Raw genomic sequence first — 24,821 nt, 5'->3', positions numbered from 1 at the left:
TAAGAAGCCTAAACATCTTCGCCTTGTACCGGCAGAAGAAAACGTCCTGTTTCCGGTTTAACAGAGATTCAAGAGAATCTCGCGGGGAAAAATATTCTCCCCGGTCGAAGAACGGAGGGACGGCAGCGATTTAGCAAGGAAAAGAAAAGCACAGCTTGAAGTGCTGTACCATAAACAAACAGCAACACCGACTCAAAAAGCCAAAAAGCTTCAGAAAAAGAACAGCTCTGAAGGGCAAAGTCCCAGGTATGGCTAAGGGGGCACGGCACCCCCGTGCCAAGGGAGCCGTGGCGGGCGGACACCAGAGCGAGCTCTAGCAGGAGAGCAACGCAGCTCCCGTAACTCACCAACCCCAACAAATGTCAGGGTTTACCGACTCAAAAAAGAGAGCTACACGGCTGTACCGTGCACCCACACAGCCTGGGGTCTCTCCGTACCTGCAGGGTCCCTGGCGGAGAAAGACCCCTTTCTTACTGGGGATCTGCCTTACAATGGCACCAGCAGTTCTCCCTTGTCCCCTTCCCCACCCCATGGACTTGGGGTCAGGCTTTCCCCGCTGTAGGAATTGGCAGGCAGCTAGGAAAGAAAATCCACTAGACTTTCCCTACGTGACAGGTTCTTTCCAGCAGTTGGCCAGGGAAGGACATGAACGTCACAAAAGCGCTGAGGTGGCTGTAACTCCAACAACGTATCTGGCATCCAGAACGTGGCAAGAAGAGCAGCATCTGGGTAAAAGCAGAGCAAAGAAAGTTCCCAAGGTGTTTTCACAGAGTGTTATTTTCAGCCTAACTGCCCAGAAAGCAACATTTTGGGGGGGCGGGGAGAAGAGGTGACAGTTTCAGCCCACCATGTCGAGTGGAGAGGTTTCTCCTGAACAACTCCTTTGAGACGACTCGCTGTAGAAAGTTGTGATGAGTTTCTCGTTCCCTGGGCGTACGCTTGCAGTTCTCAAGGCAATGTCCGACCGGAGTCCTGCTCCTCGGCCGAGGTTTAGGATACCAGCTCTGGCCTTCTGCTGAGGCAAATGCGTGGAAGAGGCAAAGCTGCAACTGCAATACTGTGAGGACCCGGGGCTGTGCCAGGTGCTTTTAGCTAATACAGATAATAAATAATTGCAGTCGCCATGAAACTTCCTGGTTGGAACTGGCTCCAGATGAACAAAACTGTTGAACAAATCACCAGCTAGGAAAAAAAAACCCAAACCAAAACAAGGCAAAAACCAGTGCCTCTATTTAGAAGACAATAATACATTTTTAAAATATGTTTCACTGTCTAGATCTAATGGAAATACTTCTCAATGAGAATATACTTTTAATTGGGGAAAAAAATACTTTTGTGATTTTTTTAAAACAAGTTTCCACTTGACAAGTAAAAAAACTGCTATGACTTCTCAAGGCCCTATACGTACCTTAATATGGAGGTGCGCTTTTGTCCTAAACAGTAAATGTAACTGCCAAGTCTGCATTTGCATTAAACCACACAGCTGATAACTGTGACACAAATACCAGAGAAAAAAGAACACCATTTTTCTACCCTCCACCATCAAGAACAATGTTGTGTTGTGTTCTGTTTTTTAAGTTGAAGAAAAAACCCAAAAACTTAAGGATAAATCCATCGCTAACATGCAACGGGATCCTGTGCAGAGTTAGAACAGTTAAAAGCTCTGTACGGAAAAGCATTTCAAATCATCGGCTTCTTTTTACCTGGTAACTACAGATGCTTAACAAAGTTTCACTCAGTGTTTTGGATTAGTTGTACAAATCAGTTTTGTGACAGGACCAGTGACATTAATAATAAACAGTCAGTGCATACTGGTAATAAGTAGCGTGCAACACTTTACAGAAAAGACAATACTAGGCCTACAGCAAAATTGTCCGTTGTTCCTGGGCGATACAGGAGCCTGCTCTGTTTCTAGAAGGGTACTTCGCAGCCCACACTCCTAAGGCCATTTGCAAATTTTACCCGTGTCGTTCCTGTAATGAATCAGGCCTTTTTATTTTCGCTGATATGGTGGTTATGGTAGTCTATGGCTGTCAGTGCAGGTACAAAGAGAGTGCGGGGTTGAAAAAAGCAGGATCTCAAGCAGTTTTAAAATGTAGTTTTAAAGTTGTAACTTAGCTGGTAAGAAAAGTCTCCTCCCTTGACGACAATGCAGATTCTCCTCCATCTCTATACCACAAAAAGTTATACGTGACACATCGTTTCTCCACAGTGGACAACGCTGGGTAATGGTAGTTGGTATTAGGTCAGCTCTAATAGTTTATTCTCCAAGCTCACATGTTAAAGAAAATCTACTAAGACGTCCTGATGAGTGGGGACCTTTCGTCTTCAGTACTCTGAAAGAAAAAAAATCGCAACACAGGAAAGTTAAATGTGGCGCATTAGAGAGCTTCCACGGTGGGGAAGCTGGATTGCCGAGACTCCAAACAGGAAAGGGAAAAGCTCTTGGCTCCTACTTCTAAGTACAATTTCCTGTAAGAGAACCAGCAGTGCACTAAAAAAGCGCCAGAGGGTGGATGGCAGCTCGGGCACGGACCTCAGGCTCACTGTAGCACCTTACAGATGATGGAAGGCCATAACCACCCTGGTGGGAGGGCGATCACAAGGAGAGCTAGAACTAGCTGAACTACTTTTGTTTGCAGGAAAAGCAACAAAAGCAATGTAGAGAAAACATGGAATTTAGGTGCCCCTTTGTAATTTTAATCCTTCTGCAGCGCTCAAGAACATCCAAGAGAGCTGGTATGAAGCTATACATGTAGGGTGGGGCAGGAATGCCTGGGACAGGGGCCTCAGGCAATGGGACACTTTTGACTCTCTAGCTGAGCCTGCCAGTAACACAGGCAGGCTCAAAAGCTCAAAGGAAAAAGTACCAGTCTCTCTTGTAAAGGAACCTGAAGCACAGTTCTGAGAGCATCTGCTCGTGAAACGCTTCCTGGGTACCCAGAGAGAAAATCAAGAATGAAGCCAAGAGAGCCAAAGATCAGCTGCTCACAGCCACTGCTCGAGGGAAGGAGGCTGCAGACCTCGCCGCGAAAGTGCCGCCACTGCTGCCACTACCATCGCATCTCTAGTCCCACTGGAGACGCGATGGTAGTGGGGCCCGCTGACTACGACAAACCATCCGCACGGTGTGGCTGGGTGCTCTAGGGGTAGGCGTGAGGGCACTTTCTCACACTGTTAGAAAATATTTAGGAAACATCACACAAGCAAGACCACACTAAGACCACAGCAACTACAAGGAGAAAACAGCCTACTAGAGTACCCAGTCTATTTCTCTAACCAAAGGATCCATAGTTTGTCTCGTCTGAACCCGACTGCCTTGCCTATTAGGGTGAAATTTTGGCATCAGCTTTCAACGTGACTAGCAACCGTAATGCCAGCGTGTCAGTTTGTGACGGAACTTTCCAGAAATAGACATAGAAACCAGTACTGTCTGGATAAAACTTCCGCATGCTGTTGTATGTAAAATTCATCTGTTCTTTGGTCATACATTTGCATTATGATTCTGAAAAATAATCAACTGGCACAACACAATTGTTTCTACTGAGAACACTGTCAGATTGTCGCTGACTAAATCTGTCCATCAAATATGGTGGACTTTTGCATCTTATCCTTCAGGGTCCTCTAGACAGGCTGATTTTTTTTTACTATTGTTGGCAAGGGAATTAGGCACAGAAGATAAGACCTGCCTTACCATGTTTCTTTTATTAGCTCCATTCCTTTGCTTTGGTGCATTTATTCTGAGTCTATTAAAACTTCCCCTCCCTAGAAAGGTCATTTTAAACAAAAACAACATATAAAAATGTTTGTGTGCAGAAAGACAGTGAACAGGTAAAATCAACAAAAAGAAAATCAAATACAGGCAGATGTACAGTAAGCAAGGTCAAATTCAAATGCTACTTACCTCTTCACTTATTCCCCGGGACCTGCACACAAGCACAATAAAAACAATCCCAAAAACAATTCCTAGAGCCATGATTACGAAGGGGATTCCAGTTACAACACTGGCTTCCAGCAGGACATGCTTGAGTTTGCTGGCAGATACTTCATCAATCAGAACACTCTGGAGCAGAGAGAGGTGAAGAGACAAAAAAGATTTATTTCTGTTCTTCCTTTATATTATAGAATCATAGAATCCTAGAACGGTTTGGGTTGGAAGGGACCTCTAAAGGCCATCTAGTCCCACCTCCCTGCAGTGAGCAGGGACATCTTCACCTAGATCAGGTTGCTCAGAGCCCCGTCCAACCTGACCTTGAATGTTTCCAGGGATGGGGCATCTACCACCTCTCCGGGCAACCTGGGCCAGTGCTTCACCACCCTCACTGTAAAACATTTCTTCCTTGTATCTAGTCTGAATCTCCCCTCTTTTAGTTTAAAGCCATTCCCCCTCGTCCTGTCGCAACAGGCCCTGCTAAAAAGTTTGCCCCCATCTTTCTTATAGGCCCCCTTTGAGTATTGAAAGGCTGCAATAAGGTCTCCCTGAAGCCTTCTCCTCTCCAGGCTGAACAACCGCAACTCTCTCAGCCTTTCTTCATAGCAGAGGTGTTCCATCCCCCTGATCATTTTTGTGGCCCTCCTCTGGACCCGCTCCAACAGGTCTGTGTCTTTCTTGTGCTGAGGGCTCCAGAGCTGGATGCAGCACTCCAGGGGCAGTCTCACCAGAGCTGAGTAGACTGCTTTACTTTTGTGAAGGGTAGGGAAACAACACTCCCACAACTCTCCACCTCTGCTTCATTGCTTCTTGATATACTTTCCCTCTAAGAATTCTTAGCTCTCCTCATGTGGCCACAGAAGGATCATCTAGTCTGCATTTCAAAAGAAAGTAGTGATCTTTAACTCTCAGTTTAGGAATGGAATAATGTAGGCCTGGAATAATGGTGTATGTCATCGAAACTAGTCCCCTAAGAGTCCTCCCTGAATCCAACGAATTCAGTGATCCAGCTACAACCCAGGAACATTCACAAAAGACTACTCAAAAAAAAGATGTGATCTTGTGAACTCTCGCCTCCTCATCTGAGCAGCCCTTTTCCTCATGGCCAATACCTTTGAAATTAAAAGGACTGTCTGACTGAGAGTGTTTTGCAGGGCTGAACTTAATGCTATGGTCAACAAGCAGCAGGAGGATGTTAGTTAATAAACAGCAACAGCTTCTTACCTATCACTGTATAAAACAACAAGAAACCCAGCATTTTCTTTTCTGGTTAGCTCAAAGACAGTATTTTTGCAAGCATAAACACACCACAATGCTGCAAAGAAATAACAAAAATATTTACCTCGTTTATATACATCACTGGGAAAATTAGCGTTCGGATGTTGCCTGTTTCACTGTGTAAAAAAACCAACAATTAAAAATTATGGTTTTGCAACTCTTCAACTTGAGGGTTTTGAAGACAGATTATAATAGAACAACGAATGAGGAAACTGTCCCTAAAAATCCTCTGGGCTGTTCCTTTTTATTGTCAATTTTCACCTCCCTACTGGAATAGAACAATCTCCGTCTCCAAAATGAATAATAAATTCTGTTTTGGGAGCAATGGCATACTCTGGGACTTGGTGGAGAGAGAAAGAGAGGGATCCGTAAGAGGCTGATTAATAACTGACTGAATGACAGATTTGTGCCAGTCAGCAGGAATGCTAAGCTAAGCTGATGTTGAAGGTTACTCATATTTGTAAAACACAGAAACTATTGTCCAAGCAACATGCGCATAGCAGCAAAAACCCCCAACATTTGGCACACATGAAATAACAGCTTACTCGTAAGCTGTGTTAATGTAGCAGCTCCTGGGCACTAGAAAACAAGGTGGTGCTTTTCTGAAGAAACATCACCGACTCTCCCAAGAGGATCGGGCAGATAAAGTACTTCTTTTTTAGGTAGAGTATACAGCAAAGCTGTGCCAATAAACACCAGGTCAGAAACCGAGTAGGAAGAATAGCTATCACACAGCATTGGTGATGAGTAAATCAACACGTCAGAAAGACGCAAGATGAAGGGAACGGTATTTCTGCATAACTGAGCTGCAGTTTGGGGACATCCCCCTCAAACTGGAACACCCAGAAAACCAGGCAGAATCCACTTGCAACAAAGAAGAAATGGGGCAATTTACTCACACGTTACTTGGGATTGTACACTGTTCCCATTTGCAGGGTTGTACTGACTGCCAAAGTTGCAGTACAAAGACTTCTCTTTATCATACCAATGCAGTCACAGGCAAGGTACTTCCCTCCAGCTGATCAAATGAGCCCTCCCTCCTGAGTTTTAGATAGGACTTGCCTGCTGTTGTGAGACATACCACTTGGTCTACTTTTTGTGCTTGCCGGGGAAAGGCACGGGCAGTCCTGTCTGGGGTCATGCCTTCTCATTTGGTTTTCATGTGACCGCTGCTGAGAAACGATGGTAACTACTACATTTTTGTCTCCTAAAGGCTGTGAAGAGTAGGATGGCATGTCCTCACTGCAGTGAGTAGCAACTCTCCGAGTTCTACCTGCGCTCCCCTGTGGCAGAGCTCCTCGCTGAGCGAACAAACCTGTGTGATATGACTGATGCCATCACAAGCACCACGTGGAACCTGTCCATAACATCTTGCTTTTCTTGAATACTGTCTTTACTCTGCAGATGGAACTGCAAAATCTACTTGATCTGTGAGAAGAGAGGATACTGCCACTTGTAATTGAGATTTGACTGGATTTCTCTCTCTCTCACTTGGACTCTCCAACCAATATTCCATCTGAACACTGCAGACAAATTAATTTTGAGTATCAAATCAGATCTGAGATACCCACCCGGCAGCAGAGAACACTTACAAAAATTCAGGTAATTTTCTGACGTGAACATTGATTTGCATCCGCTTGGCTGCTTGCAGGACAAGCCCTGTCAGCTGGGGAATAAAAGAAATCAGTGTCAAAAAAAAAAAAAAAAAGAGTAAATGTGAAATAATAGGAACTGGGAGAATGCAACCTAATATTTACACTGGTGTGGACTTGACAAGGCAAGACAAGACCCACTTAGTGTTGTTATTTGTTTTCCTTCACCAAGATACTCTTGTAACTCATATACCTACATTCCAGTCTGCCACTTAATTAAGGAGATGCAAAGAGGCTGCAACAGAGATAAGGCTGCCATCGTGCTGTGCAAACTTACACTTGGGCTACAGAGAAATACCCTTTTTTCTTCCAGGTCCAGCTGTAGTTTTGGAAAAGGCCACCGCCTACAGCTGTTTGTTCTGCTTTCTGAGTACTGTTGCAGAGACTCTACAATCTCAGCCACAAGACAAACCTTTCTGTCTAAAGGGTGAAAAACAGATACTGACCAGTCAATGGGAGTGTATGGCCACAGAGATAATGAGCGTGAAACACTTCTCACAGTAATGCCACCAATACAGTAAGAGTTGCAATTGGATGCACAGGAATATTTTCCTCATTCAAGCAGCAAAATTTAGTCTGGAGAGTGGGTGCGAGGAGGGAAGCGCAGAGCTCATTTTATGATAGTACAAAAAAGCTGGATAAGTAGGAGCAGGGTAACAGGAAGAACCTGGCACCAAACCAGATACCAAGCAGCATCTGCACTAGATCTGAAGAGAGGAACTATGCAATTGCCTCCTGCTTTAGCCACACATAACAGCTTGATGAGTCAGAGTACTCTGTTTCTGTAAACTAGGCAGGTCATGATTTTGCTCTTTCCTTCAACCTACATTCGTATGTGTGGATGTAGAGATCAGTGTTGTACTGGTTTTAGCTGGGATAGAATTAATTTTCTTCATAGTCACTGGTATCGGGCTATGTTTTGGAATTGTGATGAAAACAGTGTTGATAACACACGGATGTTTTAGTTATTGCTGAGCAATGGTTACACAGCCTTAAGGCCTTTTCTGTTTCTCACACTGCCCTGCCAGCGAGTAGGCTGGGGGTGGGCAAGAAGCTGGGAGAGGACACAGACAGGACAGCTGACCCAAACTGGCCAAAGGGATATCCAACACCGTATGACATTATGCTCAGTGATGAAAAACTGGGGGGGGAAGTTTGCCAGGGCTGCTGTTGCTCGAGGATTGGCTGGTGGTGACCAACTGGGATTTTTTTTGCATCACTCGTTTTGCTTGGATTTGTTTCTCTTTGTTTCTTTTTCTTTTTTTTTTACTTATTAAAGCGTCTTTATCTCAACCTGAGTTTTCTCACTTTTACCCTTCTGATTATCTCCCCCATCCTGCTTGGGGGGGAGTGAGTGAGCGGCTGTGTGGTGCTTAGCTGCCTACCAGGGTTAAACCACAAGTGTAAAACCTCAGACCATCAGCTGCATGCTCCCTTTATTTCTGACATTTCACGGTGGGAATACCAACAACTCCGTAAACTTCCATGAAAGACATCATCACCACGCTTCTGTATCTTTCCTCTCATGACTCCATGCTATCTAAATTGAGTCCGACATCCACCAAATCTTTACTGATTTGCTCTCTTGGTCCACATACCTAGCCTCTTCAACTTGATGAAAACATAGTCAGGATAATACCCAAATGGTTGGGATGGCAGGGTGAGCAGGAAAAGTAGCCTCATCTGCTTCCAAGAAATATTTTAACCCCTTCATCTCATCATTACCAGTCTGATGGCATCTCTAATTGCACAGGCACAATGGGAAAAGTATTTTAATTCTTGCTATCCAGCAAAGTTTGCTCTATACAAGCAAATACAAATAGATCGGTTCCACATAAACTAGTACAGCTTCCCTGAGGTCAATGGGACTATGTCGATACACATCATCCAAGAAGGTGACCTAAACCCATGTGCTTGGATTCACCTATATAACCCTTTAAAAAAGGCTGCACTTACAGGATTGATGTCCAGAAACGTCTCATGATATTCCTTTTTTGGATGCATGCCCTCTATGTCCTCTATAAACTTTTGATCTGCTTGGTAAAAATGTGGAGCTGATAGAAATATTGGCACACCTGGAACGTGAAAACATAGAAAGTCACCACCTAAAAAAGGCAGAGCAGGATTCGAGGAAGTCTTTGAGGACCTTCCCACTGTGCCATTTACAGTGAAACGGGAAGTCCATTCTGGAACTACAGAATCAACGCTCTGACTCCCTATCTTCAGAGCAAGCAAATTTTCCCTTCTGCAGCATCAGCACGCCTTCATGTCTCAAGCTTGCATGCTGGTCTTTTGCACCGTTTTCATTCAACTACTCCGATGTGACAGCTACCTGGATAAGAGCAGAGGATAAATGCCCAAGCCGTTGAGTATGGATCCTGGTACTTCCTTCTGATTGCTTGATTTAAATCATTGCTGGAGCAGACAGCATCTGACGGGAACATCCCCTCAGATCACTAGTGCATTTTACAACCAAACGATCACTTGTTGGTGGCCGATTTCACTGAGCACAGTCATAACCCTACAGGCCTCACCAAACTGTCCTCATATATTTCAGACGGAAGGGAGAAATATGTTCCCCACTGATGTCCTTCCAGTCTGCTTCCACCGCCTGGTAACATACCTTGCTTGCAGATGCTGACATTGAGGACGCCAGTGCCAGGGCAGTTTCCTGGCGGCACGCAGAATCCAGCATTGTCTGGGTTAACCGTCATGTTGGCAAACACCATAGCAGAGGGCACAAAGCGGTAGGTTGGGATGCCTGCAACAGTTCCTGAGCTGTCATACACCAGGTAGAAAGATCTGCCAGGAAGAAAAGCCAGACCCAGATTTGTTAGTCTTGAGCACACACTGACACCTGCTGCAGATGTCTCTTTGCTGATGCCTGTGTATCAACTTAAGTTTACAGTAAGCTAGAGGTTTGGTCTAAGCCCATTCCAACCATCTTCTGTATTAAATTTAATAGGCTTTTGATTAGCAAATACACATCTCGTCATTCTGCTGCTGCACAGAATAGACGATCCTGTGCCAGCTGTGCTGCTGCAGGGACACTGATGCCTGCCTTCAGCATTTCAGGGTCTCACTCTGGTCCCCATGTTACTATTGCGTGTTGCGTGAGACAGTGCTGGTACATGCTACTGAGAGGGACAAGGAAAGGAACACAGTCGTGAAAGACAGAACAATTTGGCGAGTCCTGAATTTAGTGTCACACACATCTGTATTGATTTAAACAGAGAATTTCAGATCGGTTTTGTTCTTCACAGACAGGGAAAGGGGCAAGGGAGGAGACAAGGTGGAACATAAGGAAGGAAACATCAAGATTTTCTGCATCTTGCTGCATTTCAAATAGCATTATGTCAAGTCATGAATCTCTGAAAAGGGCAATCTGGATTCTCTAAAAAAGCAGGGCACAGAGGAAGATTTTGGAGGAAAGCAGCTTTGGGCAAGCTTCATATAAATCCTTCCATTCCCCTCATTACTAGCCTTGCAAGGCAGTCCAGTCTGTCTTTCCAGCCATTTTACAAATTTTCACTTTGTCTTTATTTTGAAATAGCACATCCTTAACTTGATGCAGATTGGGGGTTTTTTGGTGTAATTCTCTCATCCTTCATACCATGAATAAATGCAGAACATATACTGCTAAATAAAATCACGGGAGGAAAAACACCAGCCTAACATGAAACCTCAAGAGGAATGGACGTAAATGCTCTGCTTTGAAGTCTGAGTGACATCTTCTTCTCCTTACCTGCAGAAATCAGAAGAAAAGATATAAATGTTCTCATCTTTGCTAATCAGCGGGTGAAAGGATGTCCCATCTGTTCCATTGATCATGTTACATGTCTCTGTCGTCCACCAGCTCAATGACCTGAAGAAAACGAAGCAAAGAGAGTAAGGGTTAAAAGATCTTTGAGCGGTGGTCAGGCGATGCCAGCTCATGGTCTAAGCAAACGAGAATCAGACCTGTACAATGCTAAGTCCTCTTGCCTCAGCTCCACTAACAAAAAAGGTGATTAAAATGGGTTTAAATTGCATCTATAGTCTCTTTAAACTGGCGCCAGGTAAGCAAGAATACGTCTGCAAGAGTTCCTCCCATATATGTAATTGCTGGCAGATGTTTTGTTTAATGGGAGAGGGATGCTTCAGGCAGTTCATCTTTGGCTTCTCTGTAACACATGTTGCCTGCTGAAGAAGTGTTAGATAACCCAGGCACAAGATGTCCCAGCCTTGGTTCTGGGTACAGAGCAGCAAGGAAGGGTGGTGTCTGGGAATATTGGCTGTGTAGATGCACGAATACTGTCCCCACAGGTGGCTGGGATGGGTGTCCTAGAGGAGGGAGCGGAGAGAGGGTCACCTCTGCCAAGGGGCAGTCAGGCATTCAGAGGTGAGTATTCACAGCAGTCTGCTCTCTAAGGGCCTGGGCTGTCTTCCTTTCATAGTTATATGCCACATACCAGAATACTGGAGGGCTGGTCTGAAGCTACAGCTGTTAAGAGCTATCGCCATCCTCAGCATAAAAAGACCCTTTCTTTTGTAAACAATGCTTACGTTCATCCAAAATGTGAAAAGGGGCAGATTTTGACAGAGGCCACACCACACTGAAAAACTTACTCTTTTCCTTTCCATTCCACAATCCTTGAGAAGTTAAGGTAGTTCATTTCCCCACTTAGGAAAACATATTCTCCATCATCAGTTCCATTCATCTGCAAACAGGTACATGAGTTTTTAATCACTCCGCTCATTCTGTAACACCTGGCTGGTAACTGCAACGGGGTGGCAGGAGTTTAGGCTGTCATCACTTCAAATCCACCCTAGGAGTGATGGACTCCCCCTGAGGTTAAGTGCAATTCATTAAACTCCACCTTGAATGTAAATGAGGTGGAGGTGACTGGGCTAGATTCTTACACCTCCCAAGTGAAGGAAATATAACGTAAGATTAGTCTTTTTTCCCTCTGAAATTTGCCACTGAAAAAAACGCCCTTAGCAAAAAAATAAACCCACAGAAAATAACCTGAGCACTGCAGATGATCTCCAAGAAACAAGCCCAAAATGACGTGCAACCAGAAACGCTGTGGAAGCCAGTAATGGCTCCAGCGCAGAAATAACATGCAATTTCGATCAAGTACTAAGGAAGTCGGTCAGGGAATTTTTCTAGTAGTTTGCACAACTGGCCCCACAAAGCCCATGTTATTCAAGTGAGCACAGGCAATAGTGGAGTGGTTTAAAGCCACCCTTGGAAAGCTTATCCATACCTGATAAAAGGAAGTCAGATAAAACACTCACAGCTGTGCTACCAGCCAGTGCCTACATACAGCCAAACTGAAGAGGGAAGATCCCTTTTCCTATCCCTGCAGCCTACCTCCTGGACTCAGTCCAAGTACGACCTTCTCAACTGGCTGGCGATGACAGTCCAAACTCTGTAGCAATGACATCATTACCCATCTAAAGCATCAGAAAGTCTTGCACACCAGTTACCTTATTAAAGAAACCAAATACTGGATCGATCTCAGGATGCAAAAGGTGAATGGTTGACAGGAGCCTGTCTTTGTAGCCCCACAGTAATTCATGAACGGTGCGAACTGTAAACAGGGATTCTTGGTACAGAAGCAGCAGCACCTCTGTGGCAAACTGAAGAGGGGTTGACCTGGTCCACTCCATCGCAGTCTGCCAGGGGATTGGAATAAGGGAGCAATGGTCAGATTTATTGTAGAATAAATAATACCAGCTGCGTACAAACACAGACACACAGACACATTTCAGCATTGCACATATTTCAACTGTATTTTCAGTTTCATTATTTCCACTCGTGGCAAGTAATGTGCTGGCTAACAGGTTCTTCAGCTTTTCTCCCACAGGGATGTGCTCTTGCAGATTCCCGTTCAGCCTGGCACTGGCACACAACCGGTTCAGTTCCATGCCATTAACTGCCATAGTCTTAAGAATGGATTTGAAGTGAAATGTGCAAAACCACTTTCTAAACAGCCTGAATTTCACAAGTATATTACAGCTGGGGACGTGCTTTGAATTTCACCCTTAGGAAGTAAAGGTTTACATTTTTAAAAGACAGCCATTTCTGCAAAATGCAAACAATACCAAAATTTATTTCCTTTCCAGCTGACAAGTGATTCTACAACATGTCTTTAAAAAGGCAAAAACGAAAGAAGGGAATATTCCTTGGTCGAACCAACCTGTAGTTCTTCTAGTACTGCCTCTTACAGTACACAGTCAAAAATCTGAACGAGAGATAATACTTATCACCACTCAAATGCCTGGGAGGAACTGTAAATACAGTGACTGTATTGTTTACAACTTTTAGTAAGCTGAGTCCTATCTACTACTATATGCAGTGCATTTATGTATTCAGTCATAAAATCAGACAAGACATTTTTGGAAATGCTGGGGGAAAAGTAGAAATGACTGTACCCTGCAGCTGAAGTCAATTAAACTAGTATGGGGAGTAAAGGCTTAGTTACACAACCAACAAGTACAGTCTAATTTCCTTTGGAAGGTATGATAGCTTTAGATCTGCTTGTTCTCATACTATCCCTGTATGAGACCAAAAATAATGGTCTGCCTCTGATCACCAAAATGAGACTTTCTTTGCAGAGTACTTTGACCTAACACAGTTTGGGGGTGCATGTTTTAACTTTAATTTTATTCTGAGAGCACCTTTTCATTCAGCTGTATCTGAAACTGCTATACTTTTTTTTTTTTCAGTTTGAGATGCAGACTTGGAGGCAATTTTTGCAATTTTGACAGAAACAACCCCAAACATTCCAAACTTTCTCATTCAAAAGTCAGAGTTCCTCCTATGCATTTGACATCACTAATTCCCTAGTTTCACTTACTCATGGAAACCCAACAAGCCCGATTTTTGCTCATCTCTGAAGTGTGTGTCAGCTCTCAGCGCAAGAGTGAGGCACTAACACTACAGAGGCGTATGGTGAGGGAAGAACATAATTAAAAAACCCCACAACAGTCCAAACCAAAACTGAATGCAGTATCTGCCCCAGACATAAGCTGCCTCTCTCGTTCTTCAATCACGTTTATGTACCACAAAGGGACAGTATGAAGCAACACGCTGCTAGTTATAAAGTGTGTTAGGATGATTTCCAAGCAGAAATGAAAGACAGCTCACCACTGCAGGAATATTAACTGTTCTAATCAGGTCCACTTCAGGGTCTCCAACTGACTTCTGAGGTTCAAATACATACGTCTTTGGATTCAGAGCAGATACTTTGGTACCATTGTCCAAAAACTGAACGTGCACTCTTGGCCTGTATTCTCTGAAAAACAAGAGAGTTTGTTCTCTAATCAAGTTAAACAAGTACACGTAACATTAATTGCAATTAACTTATGGCTATTCTACTGCTTTAAGCACATAAAGGGTGGGATTTTCAGTTCATTAGGAGTAGATTCATTTTTGCTACTGCTGCTGTCAGCAACAAACTCCCCTTTGTGTCAGTGTAAGCTGAATCAGACCTCACAGGGTGCTTCCAAAAATGCCACCCCACATGTTAATTGCACTTTATGTTTTTGCCTCGTCTTTAAAAACCTCCAAGGAAAGAGAACAATTTCAGACAGTACAGAAGGATTTAGAGGCACTATATATGGGACTGCCCTTGAAGTACAATTTGAAAACAAAACTTTTGCCTCTTTGCTGCAGGCAAAATTCACTCCCAGGCAGAACAAGATGTAGGCTTCATGTAAGTCTCACTAACCTGACCTAAGAACCTACCAGAATCTTTCTGCTGGCTTCAAAGTACTTTGCAGTAGGACTTCTGGGCTTACATGTGACACGACCACAGAGCAAGCCTCATTTTAGCTCTTCTCCTTTAATTCTCAGGCAGGAATCCTGGATACGACAGAATTCAACTGAATTTTTGCCGTGAACTACTCATGGCCTGGGAGGTTGCTTCTGTTACTGTCTAAGCACTCAGACAAGCAGCATAAAACTCAGGATTGCTGACAAACAAGTGCAATTGGCAAGAAACATCAAATGCTACCTGCTGGCCTGATGAGGAAGTCAGATCTTAATTACCCTGCAACACATGTCATAACCATAATTCAGTCCATTGCCACTACCATTTTACAAAGAAATATACAATACCGCAGAACTGGCTGGCTCAGGCTCAAAATGAACTATACATGTGTCTTCAGCAAATCCGAAAAGGGAAATGGCAGGTTGTCTGCTCACAGCATGATCCTTTTGCCGTACACATGAAGTGAAACACACTGTATTTCTACATTCACAGTCTACATTCACTCAAGAGTTTGGTGACTTTTACATTGCTTTGCTTCCTGTGTAACTTTGAAGTTCTAAGATGTGAAGGTGAATTATTCTGCAAGACCCTGTGCTATGATGTTTTCTGTTCATTTCAGGTCCTAGATCCTATCCTGGCTGCACTAGATCCATCAATGCAGCTTCATGACAGGCTGTATTACTCTGGTTCAGTCTTTCAAATTTAAAGCAAACTGGAAAGGCCCGTGAAACTATTCTTGTTAGAAACCAACCATTTCCCATCTTCCTTACACAAACAGCGTATCTACCACTTTTCAGCATCCCTACCACCTAGGGACATTTTGGTCTGGCAACACTTCCAGCTTGATTTGGCAAGAGCCTCTTGTACAGCAATCTATTTTATACCCTAGGGCTTGAACTGAGGGGATGGGAACGGACATTTGTGAAGTGCATTCCCTAAAATAGACCAGAGTTAACCTGAGAAGCCTCTCCAACTCTAAAAGGGACGGAGAGGAAAATAATACTCCCTGATTAGGGATATGAGTAGGAGGATCTCAGATGTTAAAGACAAAGAGCTGTGTATGTGTGCAAGACCAGACAATATTCAAGTATTCTTTGGGACTCAGCAGGCTTGGGCAGATAAGCAGCTTGTACTTTATAACTAATTGTTTTATATGCTGCAAATTCAGCTTCCAGGATTTAAAAACACAAGCACTACTACGTTTTTGTTACAGAATCTACCTCTGCGCTAACTGGGTTTACAATGTATGTTCATCAAAACTATGAATTGCAGGAAGAATATGCAGGAAGAGATTCTATTTAGCCATCCCACCTCCTCTGTGTCACTCAATTTCCTCTGCTTGTCTGGGCCAGTTCACTTCCAGCCTTTCTCCCCAATATCCTGTTTTCTATAAAACAGAGCCATGCACCTACTTCATGTTAGGGCATTTTAGGTGTTCTGCCGCATGCTAAACGTAAATGAGTCTTTAATGCTTTGCTACACGGGGCCTGTGAGACAAACTTGGTATTTATTCTCTGGCTTGAGCACGCAGTATGTCTGCAACATCCCTCCCTTCTCCCTCTCCTCCCACATGCCTCCTCTCTTCCCCCACACACCGCTGACAGTCTTGTACAGTTGGCAGTGACAGCTAGGCAAGGATTAAAGAATCTGCTGGAAAAGAGCACTCCACTTTCTAACTTTCCTCTTTCTTCTATCAGACAGAGCACAGCACAATCGAATCCTGTTCAGACATGTCAAAATCGGGCTAACCAAACAAGCCAGAAGTAACTGAAACACGCAGCACTGGAACGCGCAGCCTCCCTCCCTCGCACCGCAATAAACAGTTCAGGGAGCCTGCGTCACCCGACCCGCTCACAGCCAGCCTGTGGCGTGCGTTGAAGGGGAAGGCTCTCCCAGCAAGCCGCAAACCAGCAGCTCAGGCTGGGCGTCCCTCGGGCACAGACCAACCCAGCCAGCTACACCACCAGCCCCGTCCATCCCACTGAACTCTTTCACGGGTAAGGTGCAGCTTCACAAACCAGGCTGTGCATGACACCCAGAAGACACTTGGAGCTAAGGAAAGGGAGAAAAAGAAACTAGCGAAGGGGACTGAGTACCAGGGTGCAGAAAAGTGTGGGCCTATGTGGTTTCATATAGCTCTATAACACCTAGAGCTGGCCCTATTTATCTTCCTGACAGAGAGAATGCACTGCTGACTAATTATCAGCATTATACTACAGAGACCTGAAGAAAAGATTGGGAACTTGAAAGCTTATGTATCTTTTCTCCAGCTTTACTGGTTTATCTAATACAAGGTTATTTTGCCAAAGTACCACATGTAGTTTGCCAAGGCTAAACAGACACAGTACTGAAATACAGAGGAGGTAGGGGAAAAGATTGATGGCAGAGGGTGAAGCAAAGCTGAGGTGTGGGAGGAAAGAAACAGAAAGGCAAGACATGCTGCAGAGACCAAGGCTACCACAAAGGCTCTGCCTTTTATTCGACAGGTTTTTTTTCAAATACTAACAACCAGATTCTGATCATTTTGCAGCTTAGGTAAAGACAACTCTTTCCTGCACTGAGCCGGTGCCCGGTCTGAATGAGCGTGTGTGACAAAAAGCGAGACTGACAATGAGAAATCAACCTTTTTGCCGTGGTTCTCCCACCTGACTTCAAAGACCATAATGCTTCCTGCCACAGGACTGCTCCTGGTCTACACTGCTGCACGCAGCAGAGCAGAATGAAGCTCTAAAGGAAAAGAGCTTTAAAGGAAAACTCATTTGTAAGGTGACTTTAAAATCTCTCCACGTGCAGCAGACTCAGACATTTCAGTGCGTAGCCATACCACGCAGAAGGAGAGTTCAAGAGGCTGGATAAGCTCCAACACTGCACGTGGCCTTCATAAGTCCGTCTGTCCATAAAAATGGTAGATACGTCTGAATCTAAGCAGGTTTTATAGTGAGGGTTGGCTAAGGAAGATCCCTGTAGCACCACTCTCTGACTGGTTTTCTGGCCACATTTTTACTGATGTGAATTGTGCAACTTCAGCTAGGAACTAATTTCTGAGTGAACACATGAATCACACTTTTATGCAACGCTCCTCTCCCCAGACTCTCAAACATCACCCAACCAGTCACTGTCTTTTCTCTCGTAAGACAGTAGGTCAGGATGCAAACAACTTCCTCTGTGTTCAGCAGCTGAGGAACAGCAGCACACAAGCAAAATCTTGCCCAAAATCTGATAGAAGTCACTGGCTTAATCTGAAACTGATTGCAGGTTCTCCAAGTGTCAGTCTAGTTGTACTGTCTGGACGGTGTATGACCATGCTCCCTCGAATAAACTTTTACTCACACATTAACAGCTAGGTTTTCTCCTAGAATGGGATCCCAAGCGTTCTGGATCCCACTTTTTGGCTTCCTCACACACAACAGGTTTAGTGAAATGTGAAAATAGCGAAATGGTCCTACCGGTAGGTGTATGGCCCTATTTCCTCTACAAGAGGAGTATCGCCTTGAAGCACTTCTAAAGGATTTGTCACATTAAAAAAGTAGAACTGCATGTAGACTGGTGGAGGAGGATCTTCCCAGGCTTCAAAGGTTTCCGTGCCATTTTTCAATACTGTTCCCTGAAACAAGAGAAAGACAGATTAGCTGTTAATGATAGACGCTGTATGATATTTATAGGAAAGAGAGGAATTCTATGCCCTCGGAACAAGCACAGGCAATAGGATTCGAGAACCCAATTCTACAAATGTTTATAGAAAAGTTTTACTTTGAAGCATCTCACTAAATATCAACAAGATCAGACACATGCTACAATGGCTTGCAGGCTAGGGGTATACATTTGTTGCGTTTGCTGTTCCGCTTCTTCCCACAAACACTTCTGCCTGTCGTTTTTCAGAATGAAGACTTATCAGCTATCACACAATGATCCTGTTGCGTTTCCTCTATCAGCAAAACCCAAACCTGGTGTAAGATACCACGAAACATGCCAACATTAGAGATAAAAGTGGAACTCAACAGTGGGAGGCCAAGAGGTCCTAAGAGAGACCCCTTAGGAGTAACAAGGCCAGAAAAGAACCTTAGATTCCTTGTGTTTATGATTTCTTTGCCTAAGAATGTCAGATTCCAGTACAGCTGTGAGTCTGTCTCAAAAGCAATTAGAATTTGTTCTTCAGTGGCCTGTGAGGAAAACCTGCAAGTGACAGAAATTTCTTTCGTGTAGGCATACTGGGATTCGTGACTTTCTGAGGTCTCTGAATAGGGCAAAGATTCTTCAGTTTATCTTTAATTACTTTCCTACAGCAATGAGAGCACATGCATCTCCAGACCCATGGACTGTCAGTCTATTTTGTAACGAATAAAACATGGACCTACAAAACAAGAGCTATACATCATTATTTTATGACAGAAGCACTTATGTAATGAATCATTAGGAATTAGATAATTCCTTTACCTACCAGCATATACATGTTATAAGGAAAGTCACAACTGTACCTATACGTAGCTCTATTAGAAACATATAATATAGGTCTCAACCCCTCATTTTATTACCATTCCATTTTAGATAAAATTCACCCCAACTATAAAAGCATCACCACCAACACCACCAAAATCAAGGCTTTTCATATAGTTGTAACACTGATACTGCTACTGTGGTAGTAAAGAGAAATTTGGCTTGCAGAGTGGAATTTTCAGGAATAAGCACAAAGAAAACTATACTTTTGAAAACCATATCACCTGTAGGCGGAAGAAGGGGGAGAATAATTTGCAATTAAATGGGTCTCATCAACACTCGCTCTTTTTATTCTTCTGAGAAAACAAGTCAAATATTGTAAGTGCAAGCTCAAAAGCAGGGAAGACTGGACAGCTGCCATTTCTTGGTTACTGTTTATGGGGTCTTAACTTTATCAGCCACAGTTGCCTCAGGACTCATTCTTGGCCTTCCCACTTAAGGAGCTGTTTTCTCTCCATGTCGATTTAATTTTGAATGATTAGATAAAGAGAAGACTGTTTCAAAGCAAAACTTATTGGCAGGAGCTTGGAATGGCAGCAGTATTACTGAATAGCAATGAAAGCCAACCCAGCTGGTAGCACTTCGCAGTTGAAGACTGCTTTCCGCTGAGAATTTAAAACCACGTATTCTGTGCACACCGCAAAAAACAATATATTGTAGACATGCTTCAGGAGCTTTGTGCATTTCTTTGGAACTACCAGCACCTCATATGTACCATTTCCTACACAGCCCAATGCTTTTGATCCTGTTTTCTTGCGATCTATGCCAAGGCGGCTCACCCCTGTATTCAGACAGTGCCCTCCTGAAGTTGGTTTGTAGGATCAGGAACAGAAAATCTCCCCAAATTAGGCATACCATTTCCATGATGCCACCATAAAGGGCTGGGAGCGAGACAGCAATGCATTTAAGACACCTACAGATGACCGTGATAGCTTTTCTCCATATGCAAATAACCACATTACAAAGTCAATTATTTCAGAGGTGGTGGTGTAGCGAACTACTGATGTCTGCTCCCTTCCTAAGTTGTATGAAGCTCACATCTCTCATGTGCATGAAGCACAATGAGTATAAGCTTGACACTGATAAACAGAGTAACTATTGCCTGACTGGACCTTAACCATCCATATCTAGGAATTTGAACTGTTCCCCAACAACTACGAAGCATATTCAGGGCACCTATCTATTGCTCAAATGTCTCTCATATGAAGCAACTACAGTGAGAGATTATTACTCAGTCTAAACGTGCAATGTTTAAAAAAAACAAGCGCACCCTGGCCATATTCATTCCAGTTTTAGGCTCCGGTCTATGCTTTATGACATTTACGAAGTGCAGGGAGGCCACGTCCCCTGTCCCCCTCTCCTGAGCTAGACTGAAAACAAGAAGCTCCCCAACTCAATGTAGCATTGCTAAATGTAACATGGGTTTCTACCACGTTCTTTATATATACACATATGCACCAGATTACACGCAAAGAGCATTAATAAGAAGGAAATGAAGGAGCTTTTCTCTGGCAGTTTGGTTTAAATACAGGCTCTTGAGATTTTGGAATCATCTGGGAGATGGGCTACAGAGCAAAAGGGTAGTGAAACAAAGTCATCTGGTGATTTTTTTCCTGGATCTGCATGACACCGTTTGGATCTCCCACAGAAATGACGTGTCTATTTATAGCTCTGTACAGTGACAGCCCCAACTGTAAACCCAGATTCACAAACTTCTGAGCTGGATTCAGATAGACTCCCGTGAAACTCTCAAATAATAAAATACAGTAAGCTCTCTTCTTCTGTTTTTCACCAAATATTACCAGGGATATTTGGGTCTATCACATGATATTACACAGCCTGGACCCGAGAGAAAAATATGAGCACATATTTTTGAGCGAAACATATGTTGACGTCCCCCAGCTAACGGCATTCAAGTTTAGCTCCGATGACTTTGCTCCACACCAGAGTAGGATCTGATGTTTCATGACTGGATTGCTTGGTTTTTTGTCAGAGCTTTTGTTCACTACTAGATTGGGCAGGCTGTGAGATATTAGATCACAGGACTGCTCTTTAATCTAAAATATGTGAAAGGTACGGCTCCACTGTAGTTATTGCTGCTGTACTGCGTAAGGCCAGAGAATCAGACTTTTCCTCTTCATACATTTATATGCAAGAACAAGAGACACAACTTCAAGTATTCAGGAACCTCGAGACAGACACTAGTCCTGCAGGCACTAGCCTAGAGAGGCCTCAGACTCAGAGATCCCATCTCAGAGAGGTGCAAGGGTGTACCCACTGCAAGATCACAACCTAAGTGATCTCCTGGCTTCACTCAGAAGCATAGCAGGGGTTCTCCTTTCCAAGTGGAGTCCACACTCATTTCAAGTGTACCAAAGCACCCTTCCCACTGACTTTATCATGCCAGTCCTGAATTTGCAGCTATCTCATTCTTTGGTGTTTCCTTGTCTTGACCATGCTTGACACAAAGGAAATAAAAAAGTGAGCTTCCCCTCCCAAATGTAACTGTTACTGGCAGTGACAGTGGAGGTGGGAAATGGTACTGAACATTTCTGGAACCTACACAGAAAATTAAATTTCATTTTTTTTCCCCTGGAACTGCAAAATATTCTAATTCCAAGACATAGTTTTATGCATTCACCTATGACAAAATTTAATTGCGACTTTTAAGACACGTGATAGGGTAAGCTTTCAGACCAACATGAGCAGAATTCTCTGATCCTGCACCTTGGGAACGGTCTGCTCAAAAGGAGCATCTCAACTGATCCTTCACCTAAGCCTCCACACTAAACTGTGCTGAGAGCTCTAGTATTTCACATTGAACAACTACAACAAAAAAAGATCAATACATAAACTAAATCGAGGGACAAAGTATCTTCCCCGTCCTTTTGGGTCCTAAACACTCCAGACAATCCAGCTCTAGAGATAGCTGGCAACAAAAGTCCAGTGAAATTTCAAGGGGTTAGAGGACTAAAAGTTTACTAAAATTATCAGTGTAAGGTATGGGGCATAACGAAAACACTTGAGGTAGAGGACTGATTGCCCAAGTTTGGACTTAGGTGCAAAGATCAAAGGTTGCTATATGCATAAACTGCACGCTTATGGCAATAAAATACGTAACCATATAACCAACATACAGCGTAAGGCAAACACTGCTAGCAGCTAGGAAGGCCCTTCTCCTGTGGGCAGCTAATTTATTCTTGTTCATTACAGTTTTTTTGCCCTTACTCGATGGAGTTTCAGGTGCTAGCCCCTGACAACGAACACATATGGGACAAGTTAGACATCTGATCTGGCATGGCACTCTAATTCACAAAAAGCCTGTAAGACTGGCAAATAAGGGAGTAAGTTGACAATATTTAAACGCCTTCCAGGAAAAGTGCTCCCATTGTCCTTGTTACTACACATCTGCCTGCTGATTTTCAAGGGGATGTGAAGTCTGACGCCCAGCTGGATTCCCCACTCTTCCCATACCCCCTCTGTATCCAAGAACCCTGCCTTCGGCTTGAAAGGATGCAGCACACAAACCCCCTACTGAAAGCTGACCCATCCGCAGTGGTTCACAGGTCCTGGGTTTGGACACACAGGTGCTTCAGCTGCTCCAGAATGCGGTCTTCCATTTCAGCTGTAGCTGAGACTGCAAAGACAGCTCTTCACTGCAAGTCAGCTCTGTTTCAGGACTGCTGGAAAGCGCTCAAAGGAACATGAACTACCTGTCATAGGGGCAACCTCTTGCCCCTTCTGCAACTCCTCCAGTAACAGAGAGGGTGAGGAGGCTAAGAAGGCCAGAGCACAGAGATGACATTTCATGTCCAATGCCCTGGACTGCAGAGCACTGGAAAAGCTCAAGTCTTGCCACATTTCAAAGGCAAATTCAGATTTGTCTATTTGCACAAGATTTTCTAAGTTGCATACATGGTTACACAAGAGACATCAACTTTCTAGACTACACACAAATGAGAAAAAGCTCACATGGGATAAAGCACATATGGAAAGCAGCCGAATCAGCAGAGTGATTGGGAGCACACTGCTTTGGGGCTGAAAGCTGTACTTCTGCAATTTATGTGTGTGGCTCCTGGAGAAGGCCAGGAGGGAGTCAGCGGTTAGCACAGGGAGCAGGACACTTGACTCTGTGCAATCCAGATGTACGCTAGCATGAGCTGAAGAGCGGTAAGCAGGAAAAGACTGAGCTCTGGAAACTTTATCCCGCATTACTGAAAGCCCTGCTGTGCGAATACCAACTTACTCTTACATAATCAACCATTAAGGGTAAGGAGCATGTAGCTGAGAGATAATACGCGTAAGGAGGATCACACCTAATTCCTGACAGTCCTACAGTCTCCCGCCAAACCATTTTTTTTACCCCACTGCTCTTTTGATAAGAACATGAAACAGACTTGAAACTAGAACTTCTGCTGTGATGCAGAGGATGGCAGACTCCTTTCCAAAGAGACCCAAGATCTGGGAGAACATTCCTATGCAAAGCTGTACTCATTTGGCTTGGTTTGCATACAACTTTGCATACATTAACACTCACATCGCTTCACACCTGGCTTTCAGACTGCCTAGAAAAGGTATGGGCTAACGATCAAATGACTTCAGGATAAACCATCCATTACCCATGCTACACTCCAGCACGGCAGAGGCATGTACCTGAGAACACTGTAGAAGTAGCTGTATGAGCAGTTCCTGAAGAGCAGCTGACACACTGGCAGGCTGCACGACAGCTTACCCTATAGTAGCCTTTTTTTTGCTAACCCCTGAAGTTTACAGGCACACTTCAAAGAGCTACAACTTGCCTTAAGCTGACTGCTAACCTAAAATTGCACTCGCTAAACCAAACTGATTTAAGTTAAGACAATACAGCTTCTTTGTTAGGAAATGTTCCCTGTCAATACCCCAAAGAAGAGAACAGTACATTGGTTAGGACATCACAGGGGATCAGCAGACTTCGGTCACCAGTTAGATAATAGCACTGGTCAATTCCCTTCATTTGTTAGCACTCTAGGTTTCTCTATCAGAGTAACAGAGGATGATATTCCTCAGACTAGGTAGGTAAATAATATTCATCTACATGCTTCACAGGTATTTTAAGTGAGTTACTAACACAGTTGACACTTCTCACTGGACCACCGGATAAATGCAGAGCCAATATGAGAGAGGAACAAAAGCTTAGGCAGACCACAAACAGTGAAGGGCTCTGCATTCATAACAATGCCAGGATGGGTGTCCCCGAGGTGTGCTACAAGCAGCCTTTAACAACAGGGTGAAATGCCTCGCTGTCATCACCCAGCCTGGGAAACTACCACGTGTTTCAGCCCATACCACCTCTGGCTGTGCTCCAGAGGCAGCAGTAAATGGAGCAGCAGAACAAGCTACTGTATGAAAGCTGCAAGAAATCTATGGTAGGGACGGGAAAACGGGAGGGGTGCTTTAGGTGTCCCCTGCTCACCTCATGAGCTGCTGCTCTGAAGAAGGCTCCAGAAAAACCCCCCCCCCCCCCCCCCCCCCCCCCCCCAGCCAGTAGAGCTGCCTCAAGAGAACTGATTTTTACTCGTATTTACTCAATTTTTACCCAGCCCAGGCCCAGTGCAGCCTGAGCTTCATTGTGAGCCCCAGCCTAGCGGGGTGGTGCAGGGCAGGGGGGGTTCACTGCTCAGAGATGCTCCTGCCCTCGCCCAACAACAGCTGGTGCAAGGAGGGAGC

The 24,821-nt window shown here is 44.1% G+C and overlaps 1 protein-coding gene across 1 annotated transcript in view; it reads right to left on the bottom strand.

Moving 5' to 3' along the window:
* Positions 1-1,206: 1,206 nt before the first annotated feature.
* The window catches only part of SCARB2 (scavenger receptor class B member 2), a 29,080-nt gene continuing 5,465 nt past the window's right edge, over positions 1,207-24,821 (bottom strand). The window contains exons 2-12 of the mRNA XM_009288890.1: positions 18,068-18,225; positions 13,997-14,144; positions 12,334-12,522; positions 11,470-11,561; positions 10,607-10,726; positions 9,485-9,663; positions 8,818-8,936; positions 6,802-6,875; positions 5,274-5,325; positions 3,905-4,063; positions 1,207-2,336 (exon numbers count right to left, since the gene is read on the bottom strand). Of these exons, the coding sequence (XP_009287165.1) occupies positions 2,295-2,336; positions 3,905-4,063; positions 5,274-5,325; positions 6,802-6,875; positions 8,818-8,936; positions 9,485-9,663; positions 10,607-10,726; positions 11,470-11,561; positions 12,334-12,522; positions 13,997-14,144; positions 18,068-18,225 (1,332 nt within the window). The 3' untranslated portion in view covers positions 1,207-2,294. The remainder of the gene's footprint in view (positions 2,337-3,904; positions 4,064-5,273; positions 5,326-6,801; positions 6,876-8,817; positions 8,937-9,484; positions 9,664-10,606; positions 10,727-11,469; positions 11,562-12,333; positions 12,523-13,996; positions 14,145-18,067; positions 18,226-24,821) is intronic.

The sequence above is a fragment of the Aptenodytes forsteri genome, unplaced genomic scaffold (genome assembly GCF_000699145.1).
Source record: "Aptenodytes forsteri isolate BGI_AS27 unplaced genomic scaffold, ASM69914v1 Scaffold221, whole genome shotgun sequence".
NCBI lineage: Eukaryota > Metazoa > Chordata > Aves > Sphenisciformes > Spheniscidae > Aptenodytes > Aptenodytes forsteri.
Note: the sequence above shows the minus strand (reverse complement) of the source record. Positions and strands in the feature narration are given on the sequence as shown.